General features: G+C 64.4%; 1 protein-coding gene and 1 long non-coding RNA gene across 5 annotated transcripts; both read right to left on the bottom strand.

Moving 5' to 3' along the window:
* Positions 1–2,554: 2,554 nt before the first annotated feature.
* LOC113982826 (RAP1 GTPase activating protein) lies at positions 2,555–11,072 on the bottom strand. 4 transcript variants are annotated; one of them, XM_039385594.1, is made up of 21 exons: positions 10,813–11,072; positions 10,684–10,726; positions 10,528–10,566; positions 10,223–10,408; positions 8,623–8,717; positions 8,468–8,546; positions 8,308–8,361; positions 8,142–8,225; positions 7,957–8,057; positions 7,753–7,882; positions 7,074–7,229; positions 6,925–6,996; positions 6,756–6,842; positions 6,050–6,187; positions 5,334–5,402; positions 5,148–5,257; positions 5,000–5,071; positions 3,462–3,552; positions 3,298–3,379; positions 3,111–3,178; positions 2,555–3,028 (listed from the first exon to the last, which is right to left on the bottom strand). In XM_039385594.1, exons 2-21 carry the CDS (start codon positions 10,720–10,722, stop codon positions 3,020–3,022), a joined length of 1,761 nt encoding a protein of 586 aa, XP_039241528.1. In that variant the 5' UTR covers positions 10,723–10,726; positions 10,813–11,072; the 3' UTR covers positions 2,555–3,019. The 4 variants fall into 4 exon arrangements, with proteins under 4 accessions (XP_039241528.1, XP_039241526.1, XP_027567180.2 ...); XM_039385592.1 differs by having other exon boundaries at positions 5,012–5,071; positions 10,684–10,731; positions 10,813–10,901; XM_027711379.2 differs by having other exon boundaries at positions 10,684–10,731; positions 10,813–10,901.
* Positions 11,073–13,784: 2,712 nt separating this feature from the next.
* LOC120324095 lies at positions 13,785–15,550 on the bottom strand. The gene is made up of 2 exons (XR_005565104.1): positions 15,457–15,550; positions 13,785–15,363 (listed from the first exon to the last, which is right to left on the bottom strand). It is a non-coding gene; the product is annotated as an uncharacterized LOC120324095 (long non-coding RNA).
* Positions 15,551–15,553: the final 3 nt, after the last annotated feature.

The raw sequence follows: 15,553 nt of genomic DNA on the forward strand, positions 1-15,553 counted from the left end.
TGGGTGGGACACGCTGGGACACGCCCCCTTCATTAGGTCGAGGTAATTAGGGGGCAATTAGGAGATGGGGTAACGAGGGGAAGGGTCTTGTGCAGCTCACAGGGTGCTGGGGGGCGAGGGTTGAGCTGGGAGAGGGGCACTGGGTGTGCAAATGCTGCTGGGAGTGTGCGAACGTCACTGAAATGTCACAGTGCTCGTGCAGATGTCACTGTGCAGATGTCACTGTGCACGTGCCAGCACTGCCAGAGCTGAGCATGAGGTGCCTGGCGTGTGCAAATGCCACTGGGCACTTGTGAAGTGCCACTGGGCACAGTGCCTGGCACGTGCAGATGTCACTGTGCTTGTGCAAGTGCCACCACACACGTGCAGAAGTCACTGTGTATGTGTGACGCTGTTACTGTGCTTGTGTGAAGGGTGCCTTGCACGTGCAAAAGCCACTGTCCAGGTGCAAGTGGTGCCTTGCACGTGCAAATGTCACTGTGCTCGTGCAGATGTCACCGTGCAAACGTCACTGTGCTCGTGCAAATGTCACTGTGCTCGTGCAGATGTCACTGTGCTCGTGCAGATGTCACCGTGCAAACGTCACTGTGCTCGTGCAGATGTCACTGTGCACATGCAGAAGTCACCGTGCACGTACGTGCAGCACTGTGCGTGTGCAGATGCCACTGTGCTTGTGCAAAGGGCTCCTTGGACGTGCAAATGTCCCTGTGCAAGGGCAGATGTCCCTGTGCACATAAAAAAATGCCACTGGGCACCTATGAAAGTCACCGTGTGCTGGCTTGCAGTGCCTGGCATATGGAAGTGTCACCGTGCTTGTGCAAAGGGTTCTTGTGCAGAGGCAAACACTGCTGTGCACCTACAATGGATTCCTTCAATGTGCAAATGCCACTGTGCAAAAGTTACTCTGCACGTGCAAAAAGTGCCACGGGGAAGACGCAGAACTCTCCATGCACGTACCCGTGGCACTGTGCTTGTGCAAAGGGTTCCTCGCACATGCAAAATGCCACAGTGCGACGTGTGAAGGCCACCGTGCGCTGGCTTGCAGTGCCCTGCACGTGGAAATGTCACTGTGCTTGTGCAAAGGGCTCCTGTGCACTAGAAATGATTCCTTGCACGCGCAGGTGCCGTGCAAAATGCCACGGTGGTACACGTGCAAGAGCCACTCTGCACGTGTGTGCAGTGCCTGGCACGTGGGAATGTCGCTGGGCTTGTGCAAGTGCTTCTGGGATTGTGCAAAAGTCACTGTGCACGTGCAGAAGCGCCACGGGGAAGACGCAGAACTCACCACGCACATGCCAGTGGCACTGTGCTTGTGCCAAGGGTTCCTTGCACGTGCGGATGTCCCTGTGCACGTGCAAAATGCCACAGTGCAACGTGCGAAGGTCACCGTGCGCTGACCTGAAGGACCTTGCACAAGGAAGGACCTTGCTCCTTGCAAGGAGCAAATGGCTCCTTGCACACACAAATGTCACCGTGCAGGTCTGAGACCCCCCTGTGCACATGCAAAGGTCGCTGTGCCCATGCATGAAGTGTTTTGCGCGTGCAGAGTCCCCGTGCCCGTGCGAGAGTCCCGGTGCCTGTGTGACACGCCCCGGTGCCCACAGAGGTGTCACTGCACGTGTGAAATGCCACTGGGCACCTGCGAAAGCCACCACGTGTGTGCAGTGCCCGGCACGTGGAAATGTCACTGTGCTCTCCTTGCACGTGCAGATTTCCCCGTGCCCGTGTGACCCCCCCACGGGACGCACGGGAGGTCCCTGTGCTCGTGCAAGCCCTGCCCTGGCTGAACCAACACCACGTTCCCGTGCCAATTCCCCCCACAAGCAGCCCTTGCACGCCCCAGGTGAGCTGGGCACTGCCAACAACCCCCTGAGCACCTCCGAACCCCTCTCCGACCCTCCAGCCCTCCCCTAAATAAACCCCACCCCTATTTTTTTATTCATTCACCAATTTCATAATTAAAAACGTGGTTCCTCGTTAACCAGGGCCCTTCATCGGGGGGGGGGTTAGTCAGTGACCTCCTCGGGGCTGGGTTTGGGGGGGCTCTGACACCCCCCTTTGCCCGGCACCCTTTGCTCCCCCCCCCGGCATTGCCGGCGTCGCCGGATCCCAACCACAGCCCCACCGCCGGCGCTTCCCAGAACTCCGGCAGCCCCGGGCTATGTTTAACCACTCCCGGGGTGCCGCGTGGTTTTTGGGGGTTCGGGGGGGGGAACCACGTTCTCTTGGCCGGGGGGTTGGCAGGACGCCGGCGGCCACCGGGGCCGCGGCCAAACGCCGCTCCCGACGCCGGGCTGACCACGGGAGCCAAGCAGAGGCTGGTTTTGGGGGGGCAGTGAAGCCATTGCCTGCCGTATTTTGGGGTACCCGCAGCCCCCTCCCAAAAATAGGGAGCATCAAAGAAAGGCTTTGCTTGGCCTGGCTGCTGGGAAATCTCAAAATTTGGCTTAAATGACCCCCAGAATGGGTGAATTTGGGGATGTTTTTATAGCCCCCGCTGATGTTTGGGGTTTTGGGGACACCCGCCCCAACCCAGATATTGGGGCCCACCCGCTGTAGCGATAAATAAACCTTTATTTTATACAGGACTCACGGGAAACACAAACACGAGTTGGGGAGGTGTGAAAAAAATAATCCTCCCCTCCCCCCAATTTCAGCCTCCGACCCATTCCGGAGCTTTTCTCCCTTAAAATAAAGGTGGGGAGGGGGAGCCCCACTTTGGGGTTACCCTGGATTTGAGCCCCCCATTTCTTTTGTAGGAAGGGGGTGATGCTGGGGTTGGACCCGCTCCTCATTTTGGGGTCACGGCAGAGGGGGGGTCCTTTGTGGTGCATCACCCCCCCTCCCCCGAGGGGTATTTGGGGTGACAGAGATTGTCTGGAGGGGGGGGACACTCCCATTTTTTGGGGGTCCCCCCAAATCCTGCACCGGGGACGATGGCTTCAGCTCCTGGCATGGGGGTGGCACACGGGGGGAATGGGGGGGCGAAGCGGTGACCCCCTCGCGGGTGGGGGGGTGACTATGAGCCCTGTGGGAGGGACATCAGTGGGGGCACCCCAGTGTGGGCACCCCCGTACTGGGGTGCACTGGTGGGGGGGGCACAGCCTCACCGGATTATGGGGGGGCTGCTCCAGCTGGATTTTGATCTCGGGGCAGGGGGAGTCGGGGGGGCGCCGGCCTGGGGGAAAGGGGGGGGTCATGAGCACCCCGGGGGGACCCCCCAGCCCGTGGGGCCCTGACACCCCGGTGAGGGGCTACTGGGGGGGCTCCGGGGGTTCAGGGGCTCCCGGGGGGTACCTGTGGGGGTCCCGGGGGGGTCATCCGGCCAGGGGGTGTCGGGGAAGGCGTTGCGGTGGGTCCCCGAGGGTGAGCGGCTCTCCTAAGGGGGCAAGGGGGTCACGGGGGTGCTGTCCCCCCCTCGGCCCCCCCAGCACCCCCCCTGCCCCCTGGGTGCCCCATACCCGGCCCGGCTCGGGCTCCTCAGCGGCGCTGCCGAAGCTGCTGGCACTGGAGGAGGAGCGGGAGAAATCCGGCGGCTCCGGCTTCTCGGCCCTGCCAGGGACAGTGCCCGTGGCCAGGGACAGTCCCCAAGGCCACGACAGGCTGGCACCGCGCCCCATGGCCACTGCCATGGCCCACCTCGATGCGGTGCTGGCCCCAGGACACCCCGTCCCTGTGGCACCCCATCCTGGGACACTGCCTTCCCATGCCATCCCACCCCTGGCATGAACCGTCCCCGTGCCACCCTGTCCCCATGCCACCCCATCCCAGGACACTGCGTTCCTGTGCCATCCCATGCCTGGGATGTCCCATCCCTGTGACACCCTGTCCCCACACCATCCCATCCCTTGGATGTCCCAGCCCCATGCAATCCTGCCCCTATATCCCTTGTCATCACACCAACCTGTCCCCATGCCATGTGTCCCTGTGCCACCCCACTTCTGTACCACCCTGCGCTCAAGACACCCAAGTGCCACCTGAATCCCACAGCCCCCTGCCACCTTGTCCCTGTGCCATACAGGCCCTGTGCCACTCGGCTCCTGGGTGACCCTGTCCCTGTGACAACCCATCCCTCTGGTGTCCTGTCCCCATGGTTCCTGTGCCATCCTGTGTCACCTTGTCCCAGTGCCATCCCATCCCATCCCACATGCCCCATCCCAGTGCCCTCCAGTCCCCATGTCACCCTGTCTCTGTGCCACCTCATCCCAGTGTCACTCTACCCCAAGGTCACCCTGGCCCACCACATTCCTGTGCTGCACCATCCCAGCACCCTCCAGTCCCCATGTCACCCTGGTACCACTCCATCCCATGTCACCCCATCCCAGTGCCCCTTGTCCTTGCACTGCCCATCCCAGTGTCCTCCAGGGGGTGCACTGCCAATCCCTGTGCCCCTATGTCACCCCATGCCAGTGCCATGATATCCCCAGTGCCACCATGTCTCAGTGTCTCTTGTGCTGTCCTTTCCCAGTGCTCTCCAGTCCCCATGTCACCCTGTCCCTGTGTCACCCTGATGTCACCCCATCCCAGTGCCACCTCATCCTTGGGCTGCCCCATCCCAGTGCCCGTGTCATCCTGGTACCATCCGATCCCAGTGCCACCCAGTCCTTGAGCTGCACCATCTCAGCGCCCTTCAGTGCTCATGTCACCTTGATGTCACTCCATCCCAGTGCCCCTTGTCCTTGCACTGCCCATCCCAGTGTCCTCCAAGGAGTGCACTGCCAATCCCCGTGTCCCTATGTCAGCCCATGCCGGTGCCACGCCATCCCCAGTGCCACCATGTCCCAGTGTCACCCTGTTCTTGTGCTGCCCCATCCCAGTGCCCTCCAGCCCCCGTGTCACCCTGTTATCGCCCTGTCCCCATCTCACCCCGCCTCGGTGCCACGCATCCCGGTGCCACCCCCTCCCCTTGCCACATCATCCCAGTGCCCTCCAGCCCCCGTGTCTTCCCCCCGCGGTGCCACCCCTCCCGTCCCCGGGCCCCCCGTGTCCCGGTGGGGACCTGTCGTGGTGCCGGCGGCTCTCGGGGGAGCTGTGAGTGGAGCCGGAGCCCTCGGGGGCGGCGGGGCCGTCCCTGCGGGGGGCGGTGGCAGTGAGGTGACGGCGGGAGGGGACACCGCGAGGGGACACGGGGAGGGGACACCGCTCACCTGCCGGCCGGCGCCTCCTGGATGCTCTCGATGCCGATGGCGCTGGAGCGGCGGGAGCCGAGCGGGCCGGGCCGCCGCCGGGACGGGCTCTTCCCGGGCACCAGCAGCGCCTGCGGGGCGCCGTTAACGGGGGGACACCGGGGACGGGTGGAGGAAATGGAGGGGGGACGCACCGCGGGGACCCACCTCTTCCACCGAGCCCAGCCCGATGGCGCTGCCGCGGCGTCCCCGGCGGCTCCCGGGAACCAGCAGCGACTGCGGGAGGCACCGCGTCACCCACCGACCGGGGGCACCGGGGGGACACCGGGGGGGGCAGTGGGCACCGGGGGGACACCGGGGGGGGCAGTGGGCACCGGGGGGACAGCGGGGGGACAGTGGGCACCGGGGGGACACCAGGGGGAGGGCAGTGAGCACGGGGGGGTCACAGTGGGGTAGGACCGGGCACCGTGGGGACACCGAGGGGGACAGTGGGCACCGGGGGGGCAATGGACACAGGGGGGGACACCGGGGGCGGGGCCAGCGGGAGGGGCGTGGCCGTGTAATGAACGAGGCTGCGGGAGGGGGCGGGGCAGGAGATGGGCGGGGCCCATGGGACGGGTGTGGCTTAGAACGGGGCGTGGTTTATGTTGATGAGCAAGGCACGGGGCCGCCGCGGGGGCGTGGCCTCGACCGCACTCACAAATCGGCGGTGGGCGTGGCCAGAGCGGAGGGGGCGTGTCCGAGGCGGGGCTTTCTCAGGCGACCCCGAGGGGGGTCTGGCGGGGGGAGGATGCATCGGGGTGTCCGGGGGGAGTGAGGGGGTACATGGGGGGTCCCGGCTCCGGGCCTCCAGGGAGGGGCACGGCCCCCACAGTGCTGGGTGCGGGGGTCCGGGGAGTGCGTGACCCCCCCCGTGCCCCCACCTTGAAGGACTCGAAAAAGCCCGGGGCGGCCGCGCCGTTGTCGGGGCGCTCGTCGTCGGGGCCGAGCCCCAGCATGGCCTGGCTGCGCGCCTGCAGCTCCTCGTGCAGCGTCTCCAGCAGCGCCGCCCGCGTCCGCTCCTGCCCCGACCCCGCACCGCTGAGCCCGGCGGGACCGCCCGCCCCTCGCACCCACGCCCCGCACCGCTGAGCCCGGCGGGACCGCCCGCCCCCCGCACGGCTGCGCCTACGTGAGACACCCACCCACGCCCCACACATCTGTCACCCACGCAGGACCACCCCCCTCCCCCGAGCCCTGCACCCACCCCTGCACTGCGCTGCTGCCGCCCACGCGAGACCACCCTGGGCACCCACCGCCCCTCCACATCACTGCACCCACGAGACCGCCCCACAATACCCCTGCCCCACGCACTCACCCACCCACCTGTACACATGGGGACCCACGACACCCGCTCTCTGCCCACCCCTGCACTGCACCAACCCCCTGCCCACCCACGAGCACCCCCCACGGCGTGTCCAGCTTCCACGGACACGGCGCCCGCATTCACAGCCCCACGTTGTGCCCCATGTGGTGCCCCACGGCCCTCCCAGCCCCCTCCCAGCCAGACTGCCCCCGGGTGCCCCCCTAACCCCCCTGTGCCCACCCCCCACCCCCCGGTGCCCCCCCAGCCCCGCCCCATGCCCGCACCTCCAGCTTGGCGAACTTCTCGGCCCGGTAACAGGCGTACTCGGCGTTGATGAGCTTCGTCAGCAGGAACTCCTGGAACTCAGGGCCCTGCAGGGCGAGGGGGCCCTGGGTGGGTGCGTGGGTGGGGGGTGCCAGCAGGGCCCCCCCAGTGGCACCCACGGGCGCTCACCTTCCTGAAGACGGCGGGGTCGGGCAGCGGAGGGCCGAAGAAGGGCACGTCGTCACGGGCGGTGACCGAGACCTGCGGCAGGAGGAGGGGTGACCGGACACCCCAGGGGCCCCCCCATGGGGACGGGGACGCTGAGGCACAGGGGGTACCTTGTAGAGGGTGCCCTGGCTGCCCCCCTGCTCCAGCTGCACCACCACGAAGGCGTGGAGGAAGTTGGAGGCGATCATGTCGGGCACGAACGGCGTGTTCTCGTCCTGGAAGACGATGGCCACGATGTCGTTCCCGATGTGGCGCTTCCGCTGCAGCTGTGGGGACGGGGAGCCACGGAGGGACATGGGGGACAGGGGGGGAGGAGGGGGGACACAGCAAGGTATGAGGGACAGAGGGTGGTCACACCATGGGGCCAAAGGGAATGGAAGACCCCAGAATCCCACAGACACCCCCCAGCACCCATGGGTGCTCCACCAGCCCCTTGCATCCCATATTTTTCCCCTGGTACTCATGGATGCCTTACCAGCCCTCTGCCTCCCATATATGTCTCTCAGCACCCATGAGTGTTCCTAGAGCTTTTGTAGTCCACAGACAATCCCTCAGCACTCATGGGGGTCCCAGGAGTCCCCTGCATCCTGCAGATACCCCCCCAGCACCCACAGATGCCCCACCAGCCCTCCCACCATGGGGGTGCCCCAGGACCACCTACACCCCCATCCCTCTCAAGCACCCATGTGTTCCCCCAACCCTTGCTCCCCGTTTACCCCTCAGCACTCCTGGGTGTCCCAGGACCCCGTGGCCCCCCACAGACCCCCCCCAGCACCCCTGGGTGCCCACCTGCTGGGCGTCCCCCTCGGTGTAGGGCAGTTTGGTGGACACGTGGAACATGATCTCCTTGTCGCGGAAGTGGCAGTAGACGGACTCGCTGCCCGTCTGCCCGTGGGTCACATCCAGCCCCCCCCGGAACCTGGGTGGGTGGGTGAGACAGGCACCCTGAACACCCACGGGTGCCCCCCTCCCCCCCAGCACCCCCCCACGCACCCCTTGAAGTCCCGCAGCTGCACCCGCTGGCCCAGGACGTCGAGGAATTCGGCGAAGGCTGGGCTCTCCTCCGTGGTGCCGAAAAGCTCCTCCTCTGAGGTCTGTGGGGGGTGGGGATGGGTGGCAGCACCCACCCGGGACACCCCCCTCACCACCCCCACTCCACCCCCCCACCCACCCCGTACCTGCCCCAGTTTTTGGTAGATGACCCCAAATTTGAAGTGGTTGCTGAGCACGTGCTCATCGAAGGCGAGGATGAGGCGGGAGGCCTGTGGGGTGGGGCGGAGGCAGAGGTTGGGGGTGGAGGGCACCCATGGGTGCCCACGTGCCCCCCTCCCCACACCCCATTACCTTGGGGTAGAGCACAGGGTAGAACCGATCCACGTTGACGTCCTCACACACCAGCTGTGGGAAGGGGGGTGATGCCATAAGGGGGTCGGGGGGCACCCATGGGTGCTGCCAAGGGCATTTGGGGGGCACCCATGGTGTTGGTATGGGGGGCCTCACCCACCTTGGCCATCTGCACCACATTGGGGAACTCGGCCAGGCAGGAGATGGGCACCACGTCGTGCAGGGTGCGGGCACGGGTGCTGTGGGGCGAGGAGGGGGTCAGGGGGCACCCCTGCCCCCAGGCAGCGCCCGTGGGTGCCCCCACACCCCACTCACCGCAGCAGCAGGTGGAGGTGCTCCTGCTCGTCGTACTTGAGGGAGAAGACGAGGTGGCCCAGGGCCGGGTCCAGGGAGTAGTAGTTGAAGTGCTCCTGTGGGGAGGGGCCGAGCACCCGTGGCCAGGCCAGCGGGGGCTCATGGGGGGCACCCGGGATGGGGGACACCCCAGTCCGTGAGCACCGTCATCCATGAGCACCCATGTCCATGGGGCACCCATATCCATGGGCATCATCATCCATGAGCACCCATATATATCCATGTGGCACCCATGTCCATGAGCACAATCATCCATGGGGCACCCATATCCATGGGGCACCCATATCTATGGGGCACCCATATCCTTGAGCACAATCATCCATGGGGCACCCACGTCCACGAGCACCATCGTGCATGAGCACCCATATCCATGAGACACCTGTGTCCATGAGCACCCGTATCCATGAGACACCTGTGTCCATGAGCACCCATATCCATGAGACACCTGTGTCCATGAGCACCCGTATCCATGAGCACCATCATCCACAAGCACCCATACCCATGGACACCATCACCCATGAGGGCCCATCCCCATGGGGAACCTTATCCATGGGGCACCCGTGTCCATGAGCATCACCATCCATGGGCACCCATATCCATGAGCATCTGTCCCCACAGGGTGCTCGTGTCCATGAGCACCCATGAGCACCCATGCTTATGGAGACCCCATAAGCATTTCCTGTGCACACTCATGGGGCACCCACGGGGCACCCGTGTCCATGAGCACCCATCCCATGGGGTACCCATGTCCTTAAGCACTGTCATCCATGAGCACCCATGTCTGTGGGACACCCATCCTATGGACACTTGTAGGTTCCTTGTGCCCATGGACATCCACAGCTACGCTCACCCATCCATGGAGCACCAAGGTCCCTGAGCATCCACATCCATGAGCACCCATCCCCTTGGAGCACCCACATGCATAATCACCCATGCCCATGGGACACCCAGGCCATTGGTCACCCGTGCCCATAAATACACACACCCATGAACACCCATGTCCCTGAGCACCCACACCCATGGGGCTCCCATGCCCATGGATACCCAATACCCACCTCCATGAGCACCCAGTTCCACAGGGCTCCTATATCCATGGGGCACCCATGTCCAGGAGCACTCACATGCAAGAGCATCCATGCTTATGAGGTCTCCATGCCCATACCCATCCATACCCATGGGGAACCCACCCACCCAAGCACCCTTGTCGTGGGGCACCCATGTACATGAACACCCATATCGTGGGGCTTCCATGCCCATGGATACCCGACATCCACCTCCATGAGCACTCAGGCCCATGAACACCCATTCCCATGGGGCTTCTGCACCCATAGGAGCACACACCCACATCCATGAGCACCCATGCCATAGGGTACCATGTCCATGAGCACCCAGTTCCACGGGGTCCCCATAGCCATGGATACCCACATCTATGGCCATGAGCACCCCTATGCACGAGCACCCACGTGCATGAGGTCTCTGTGACCATACCCATGCCCACCCACATCCATGGGGTGATCCTCCCACCCCCAGACCCCACGCCTGCAGCCCCTCAGGGCCTCACCTTGCCCAGGAAGTGCTTGCGGTAGATCTTGGCCGTGTGGTTGCCCTCCAGCTTTGCCCGGGTGCCGGGGGCTGGGGTGGGGGGTGAGTCGGGGGTCCCGCTCAGCTGGTGGTTGGTGCCCTCGATCCAGTAACCCCCAAATTGCGGCAGGAGGATGAGGGGGAACGGCCCCTCCCGGCCCAGCACCTGTACCCAGTGCCATGGTGGGTGCTCTGGGCGCCCACCCCCCCACACACACCCACCCACTCCCCCCACACCCACCCAGCGGCCCTCGCACCCCTCTCTGGAGGGGGTGGGTGCTCTACCTCGTGCACGCTGGGGTAGGGGATGTAATCCTCCTCCGTCTGCAAGACAAGGGGGGAGTGATGGCCATGGTGGTACCTGTGGCTACTGGAGCGGGTGATGGCCATGCTGGCTCCTCTGGGTGCTGGTTGGGTGCCCCCCACCCCAATGACACCTACCTTGAGTGGCGGAGGGACGGCGTGGCGCTGCTGGGCCATCCTGCTGCCCTGGGGAGACGGGGGCTGTGGGTGCCCGTCACCCCCCTGGGACTGACACCCTCGGGTGGGGAGCACCCCATGGGGGCTTACCTGGAGGTGGGGTGGTGGTGCTGGCTGGAGACACGTCTAGGTGGTGCGAAGGGGTCCGGGGGGGCCCATGGCGCTTCCTGGGGGAGAGGAGAACTCCCCCACAACCCCTCGCCGGGACGCCCGGGCAGCGGTGCCACCTCTGGAACTGAGGGATGGCAGCGGGGCAAGGGCCACCCTGCCAGGGCCGCCCGGCTGCGGGCCGGGGGGGGCGGGAGCGGGGGGTGCGGGGTCACTGCGCGGGGGGGTCCGGCCGCTGAGACCCCCCCAACTCATCGCACCCACCCCCCCAACCCGAGGGGCTCCCTCTGCCGGCGGGAGGCGGCGGCGCGGGGGCAGCACCACGGACAGCGCCGGGCACCGGGACCCGCCCCGAGCCACTGTCACCGACCCCGGGAGTGTCACCGACCCCGCGAAAGTGTCACCGACCCCGCGCCAATTTGACCATCCCCGTGCCACTGTCATCGACCTGGTGCCAGTGTCACCATTCCCCTGCAAGCGTCACCATCCCCGTGCAAGTGTCACTGACCCCGTGTCAATGTGACCATGCCCGTGCCAGTGTCACCAATCCCATGCCAGTGTCACCGACGCAGTCAAAGTGCCGCCATCCCCGTGCCACGGGCACAAGCTCCAGGCAGGGAGGAGGGAGGGCTGGCACCGTGAAGGGGGGGTTGACAGGGACCTCCCCGGGGACACGCCAGGGTGGGGACAGGGCCGGGATGTGACAGGCCCAGGGCCACCATGCAACTGTCACCAGCCCTGTGGAAATGTCACCGTCCCCGTGCAAATGCCACCCTCCTCGTGCTAGTGTGACCATCCCTGTGCCAACGCCACCGTCCCCGTGCAAACGCGACACTGGTGCAAGCACAGCCCTGGTGCAAACGTGCCCCGGTCCCGTGCAAACACAATGACGCCCCCGGTGCCAAGGGGACCCTCACGCCGCTGTCCCCGTGCCCGTGCCAAGGAGGTGCAGCCGAGCCCCGTCCCTGAGCAAACACGGCCGTGGTGCAAACCCGGCGCGGTGCGGGTGCGACCCAGCCCTGTGCAAACACAGCCGCAGCCCGGCACAGCCCCGGGGCACGCGTGACCCGGCCCCGAGCCGGCACGACCCCGCTGTCCCCGTGCCAAGGCGACCCTGGTGCCAATGCGACACCGCCACCCGTCCCCGCGCCAGCGCGACCCTCTGCAAACGCGACCCGTGGCACCCCTGGGCCGCAGCGTGACCCCGCGGGGCTGGTGGGTCCTTGGGGGGCTCCGTTATCGCTCACCCCCCTTCCCAGCACCCAAACTGGGGGGCAGTCCCGGGGAGGGTGGGGGGCAGCACTGTGGGGGGGGGGGGTGCCCTAAATGTGGTGCCAGGCTGGGGGGCACAGGCTGGGTTTAGGGGAGGGGACATGGGAGACAGAGTGGGGAGACTGGGGTAGGGAGAGAAAACGATGAGGGGCAGGAGCGGGGGGAGGTGGATTTTGGGGTATCCGGGGGGGTGTAGGTTTGGGGGGGGCAGGATGCAGGGTGTAACTGTGGGGGAGATATTGTGGGGACGGACTGGGGGGTAAATGGGGGACTCGTCCCTCCCGCCCCCCCCCCAACCCGCGTCCTTCTCCCCCAGGCCCGGAGCATCCCCCCGCCATCCCCTCCCCCGGTACCGGCGGCACTGAAGGTCACCGGCGGACGGACCCCCCGGTGCTGCGTCGGGGCTGGGGGGACACCCCGGGGGGGGGTTCTCCGCGGGGACCCCCGTGCCCGGTCCCCTCGGGGCGGCACTTACCGGGGGCGGCGGGGCCGGGGCGGTCCCGGAGCGGGGCCGGTACCGAGCGGAGCCGAGCGGGGCCCCGGCGCTCGCTGCCACCGCGCAGCGTCACGTGCGGCGGGGCGGGGCGGCCCCTCCGGGGGCGGCGGGACCGGGAACCGGCACCGGGAACCGCACCGGGAACCGGCACCGGGAACCGGGCACCGCACCGGGCACCGGCACCGGGAACCGGGCACCGCACCGGGAACCGGCACCGCGGACACACCGCCGGACACCGGCACCGGCTAACCGGCGCCGGAACCGAGCACCGGGATCCAGAACCGGGGATCGCCCTCCATCCCTGATGTCACCCCCTGGGTGTCCCCTCCCTCCCCAGCGCACAGGTCCCCGCGGACGGGGGACCCCCCAACCCCTCCCTGTCCCCCGGGAAGTGTCTCCATCCCCCTGCCCGCGGTTGGTATCCGGGCACCGCTCTGCCCATCACCCACACCCCCCTCCCAGTTTGGCTCCCGGGGTTCCCCCACATCCCTCCCTGGGACCCAGAGCAGCCCCCCCTCATACCCTCCCCACCCTTGGTTCCCCCCATTCCTGGTACTCAGGGAACTCCCATTTCCATCCCTGGTACTCAAGGCCCTCTCCCACCCCCAGTCTCTCCATCCCTGCTAACCCAGGTAGCCCCCTCATCCATAACCCCCATTCCTGGTACCCAGGGCACCCCTTCCATCCCTCCCTGGCACTCAGGGTACCCCCCTCAACCAATTCCCCCCAGCACCCAGGGCACCCCCTCCATCCCTCCCTCCCTGGCACTTAGGGCACCCCATCCACCCATAACCCCCCATTCCTGACCCCCCCCAACCCTAATTTCCCCCATTACCCCAAGGCCCCCCCTCTCTCCCCCCCACCAGCACCCAGGCCATGAGTGACCCCCCAGCTCGGGGACCCCCCCCAAGGAGGGGCTGGCATCGGCTCCAGGGGAGAAGGAGAGGGGGGCTGGCACGCCAGGGGGACATGGAACCCCCTGGGGACACAGCAGCTGGGATGTGACAGGGCCAGGGCTCCATAAACCCTGTGCCGAGGGTGGGGGGATTCCCACTCCAGCAGATCCCACTCGCTCCCATCCCACCCCGCAGCCCTTTTTGGGACAGCTCAGAGCGGGATTTATGGGATACCCCCCCCCTTTGCTCCACCACCCCCATCCCACGTGTCTGCACTGCAACGAGGCTGCCATGGCTCCAATGACAACTTTAATCCGATAATAATTGCAAATAACAGACAAAACAGGAACGGGGCCCTGGGATCACACCTGGGACTCGTGTCCTCCAGAGGATCCGGCGCTGCCGGAACCGCCGCGGCCCCGGAACACCCCCAGGGCCCCCCCGGATCGCTTCCCACAACAACAGGATAAGCTCAAGGAAGAGATTTTTGTGTTTTGTTTTTTTTTTTATATATATATATATATATATATAACATTAAAAAAAATGAACAGCAACTTGAAAAGATGGAATTTCCAAGGAATATGTACACAAGCGAGTGCTTCAGGCTGGGAAGAAAAAACCTCTTGTGGCTTCGGCACATGGAATTCCTCATGTCTGTACCTTGGGAAAGAATCCACGGGTCCAAATGCCCCAAAACCCCCACTTTTTAGGAGCTTTAGAGCCCCTCAAATGCTGCTGCTTCACCCCCAAATGCAGCAGGGACAGGGAGGAGGGGGTTTGGCAAAGAACAGCTGGAATTCTTCGGATAAAACCTTGGAAATCAAACCTTGGAAATCAAATCTAGGGGAGTTTTGGGGGATGGGATTTGTGCCCCTCCCCCTTCTTCTTGCATCCCAAATTTCTGCAAACCTTGACAAAATAAAACTGATGTGATCTCCACATCGTATTTTTCCAGGGAAACAAGGGAAAAGGCTGGAAAGGAAGAGGAAACCTGGAATTTCAGGACAGAGATCCCTCGGCAGTGCCTGGTGTGGATCAGGCTGGAAGTGGGATAGTTCCTGCTAAATATTAACGGGGAGAAATCCTTGCTGGGAGATGTTAAAAATAATCATAATAATAATTAGTGCATTGCTGAAAAACGAGGATAAAGGGGGAAAATCCCCCTCTTCCCATGGGAAACGCCTCCCACCTGCACCCCCCCGCTGGCTCCGGCTGTCCCAAGCACTCCTGGAAGAAAATGTTCTCCAGAGTCACTAAAATACCCCAAATTTCTAAAAAAAACCCCAACCCAGTTCCCAGAGCCCAGGTGGTTCTCGGATCATCCAAGGTGTGGAAGTGGCGGAGGGATGCGGAGAGGGATGCGGCCCTGGGGAAGGTTTGGGAAGCAGATCCCAGCTCCCATTTGGGGTCAAATCAATAAAGATTCCTTGTCTGCCAGACATTCCTCCCCCAGTCCCAATTCCTGCACTTCCAAGCTGGCCTGACAGTGGATCAAAGACAGGGTTATCCTAAAGAGGAGGATGGAGCAGGATGGTTGGGATCTATGGGATCACGGGGACACCCCCTCGCCCCGAACACACCAACTGCTGCTCAACTTCCCAACCTTCCTGTTCTTTATTAAACCAACCCGGGACGTTCTCCTGGAGCAGGAATGTCCCTCAGTGCAATCTGCTTTGACATAAGGCATTGGTTTGGTTTGCTTTGGGGAGCACACGCCTCGCTCGGGGGTTTTCCTGCCTTCTGGAAGAGTCACAGAGTCCCATATCCACCTTTTTTTTTGGATGCTTTTAATGCCCTACCACGTTCCAAATCCTCTTCCCTTCGGGTCGCTCCTCTTGGAAAACCATCAGTGGCCGAGTAAACCAGTCCCTGGGGGGGATAAAACACCACCAGGAGATGAGGAGGGAGGTGGGATGGGGGTGGAATTTGGGCAAAAGGGGGGGGAAATCACCCCAAACTCACCTTTAAATCCCTCTTCGGGCATACAGACTGGGATGGGAGGGAAAGGAAGGCGTTAGAAGTTGTTCCGATGGATCAAGATCCCAAGGATGACAAGGAA

This window comes from Pipra filicauda, unplaced genomic scaffold (assembly GCF_003945595.2).
Source record: "Pipra filicauda isolate LSUMZ 115617 unplaced genomic scaffold, ASM394559v2 scaffold421_size600610_pilon, whole genome shotgun sequence".
In the NCBI taxonomy this organism is placed as follows: Eukaryota; Metazoa; Chordata; class Aves; order Passeriformes; family Pipridae; genus Pipra; species Pipra filicauda.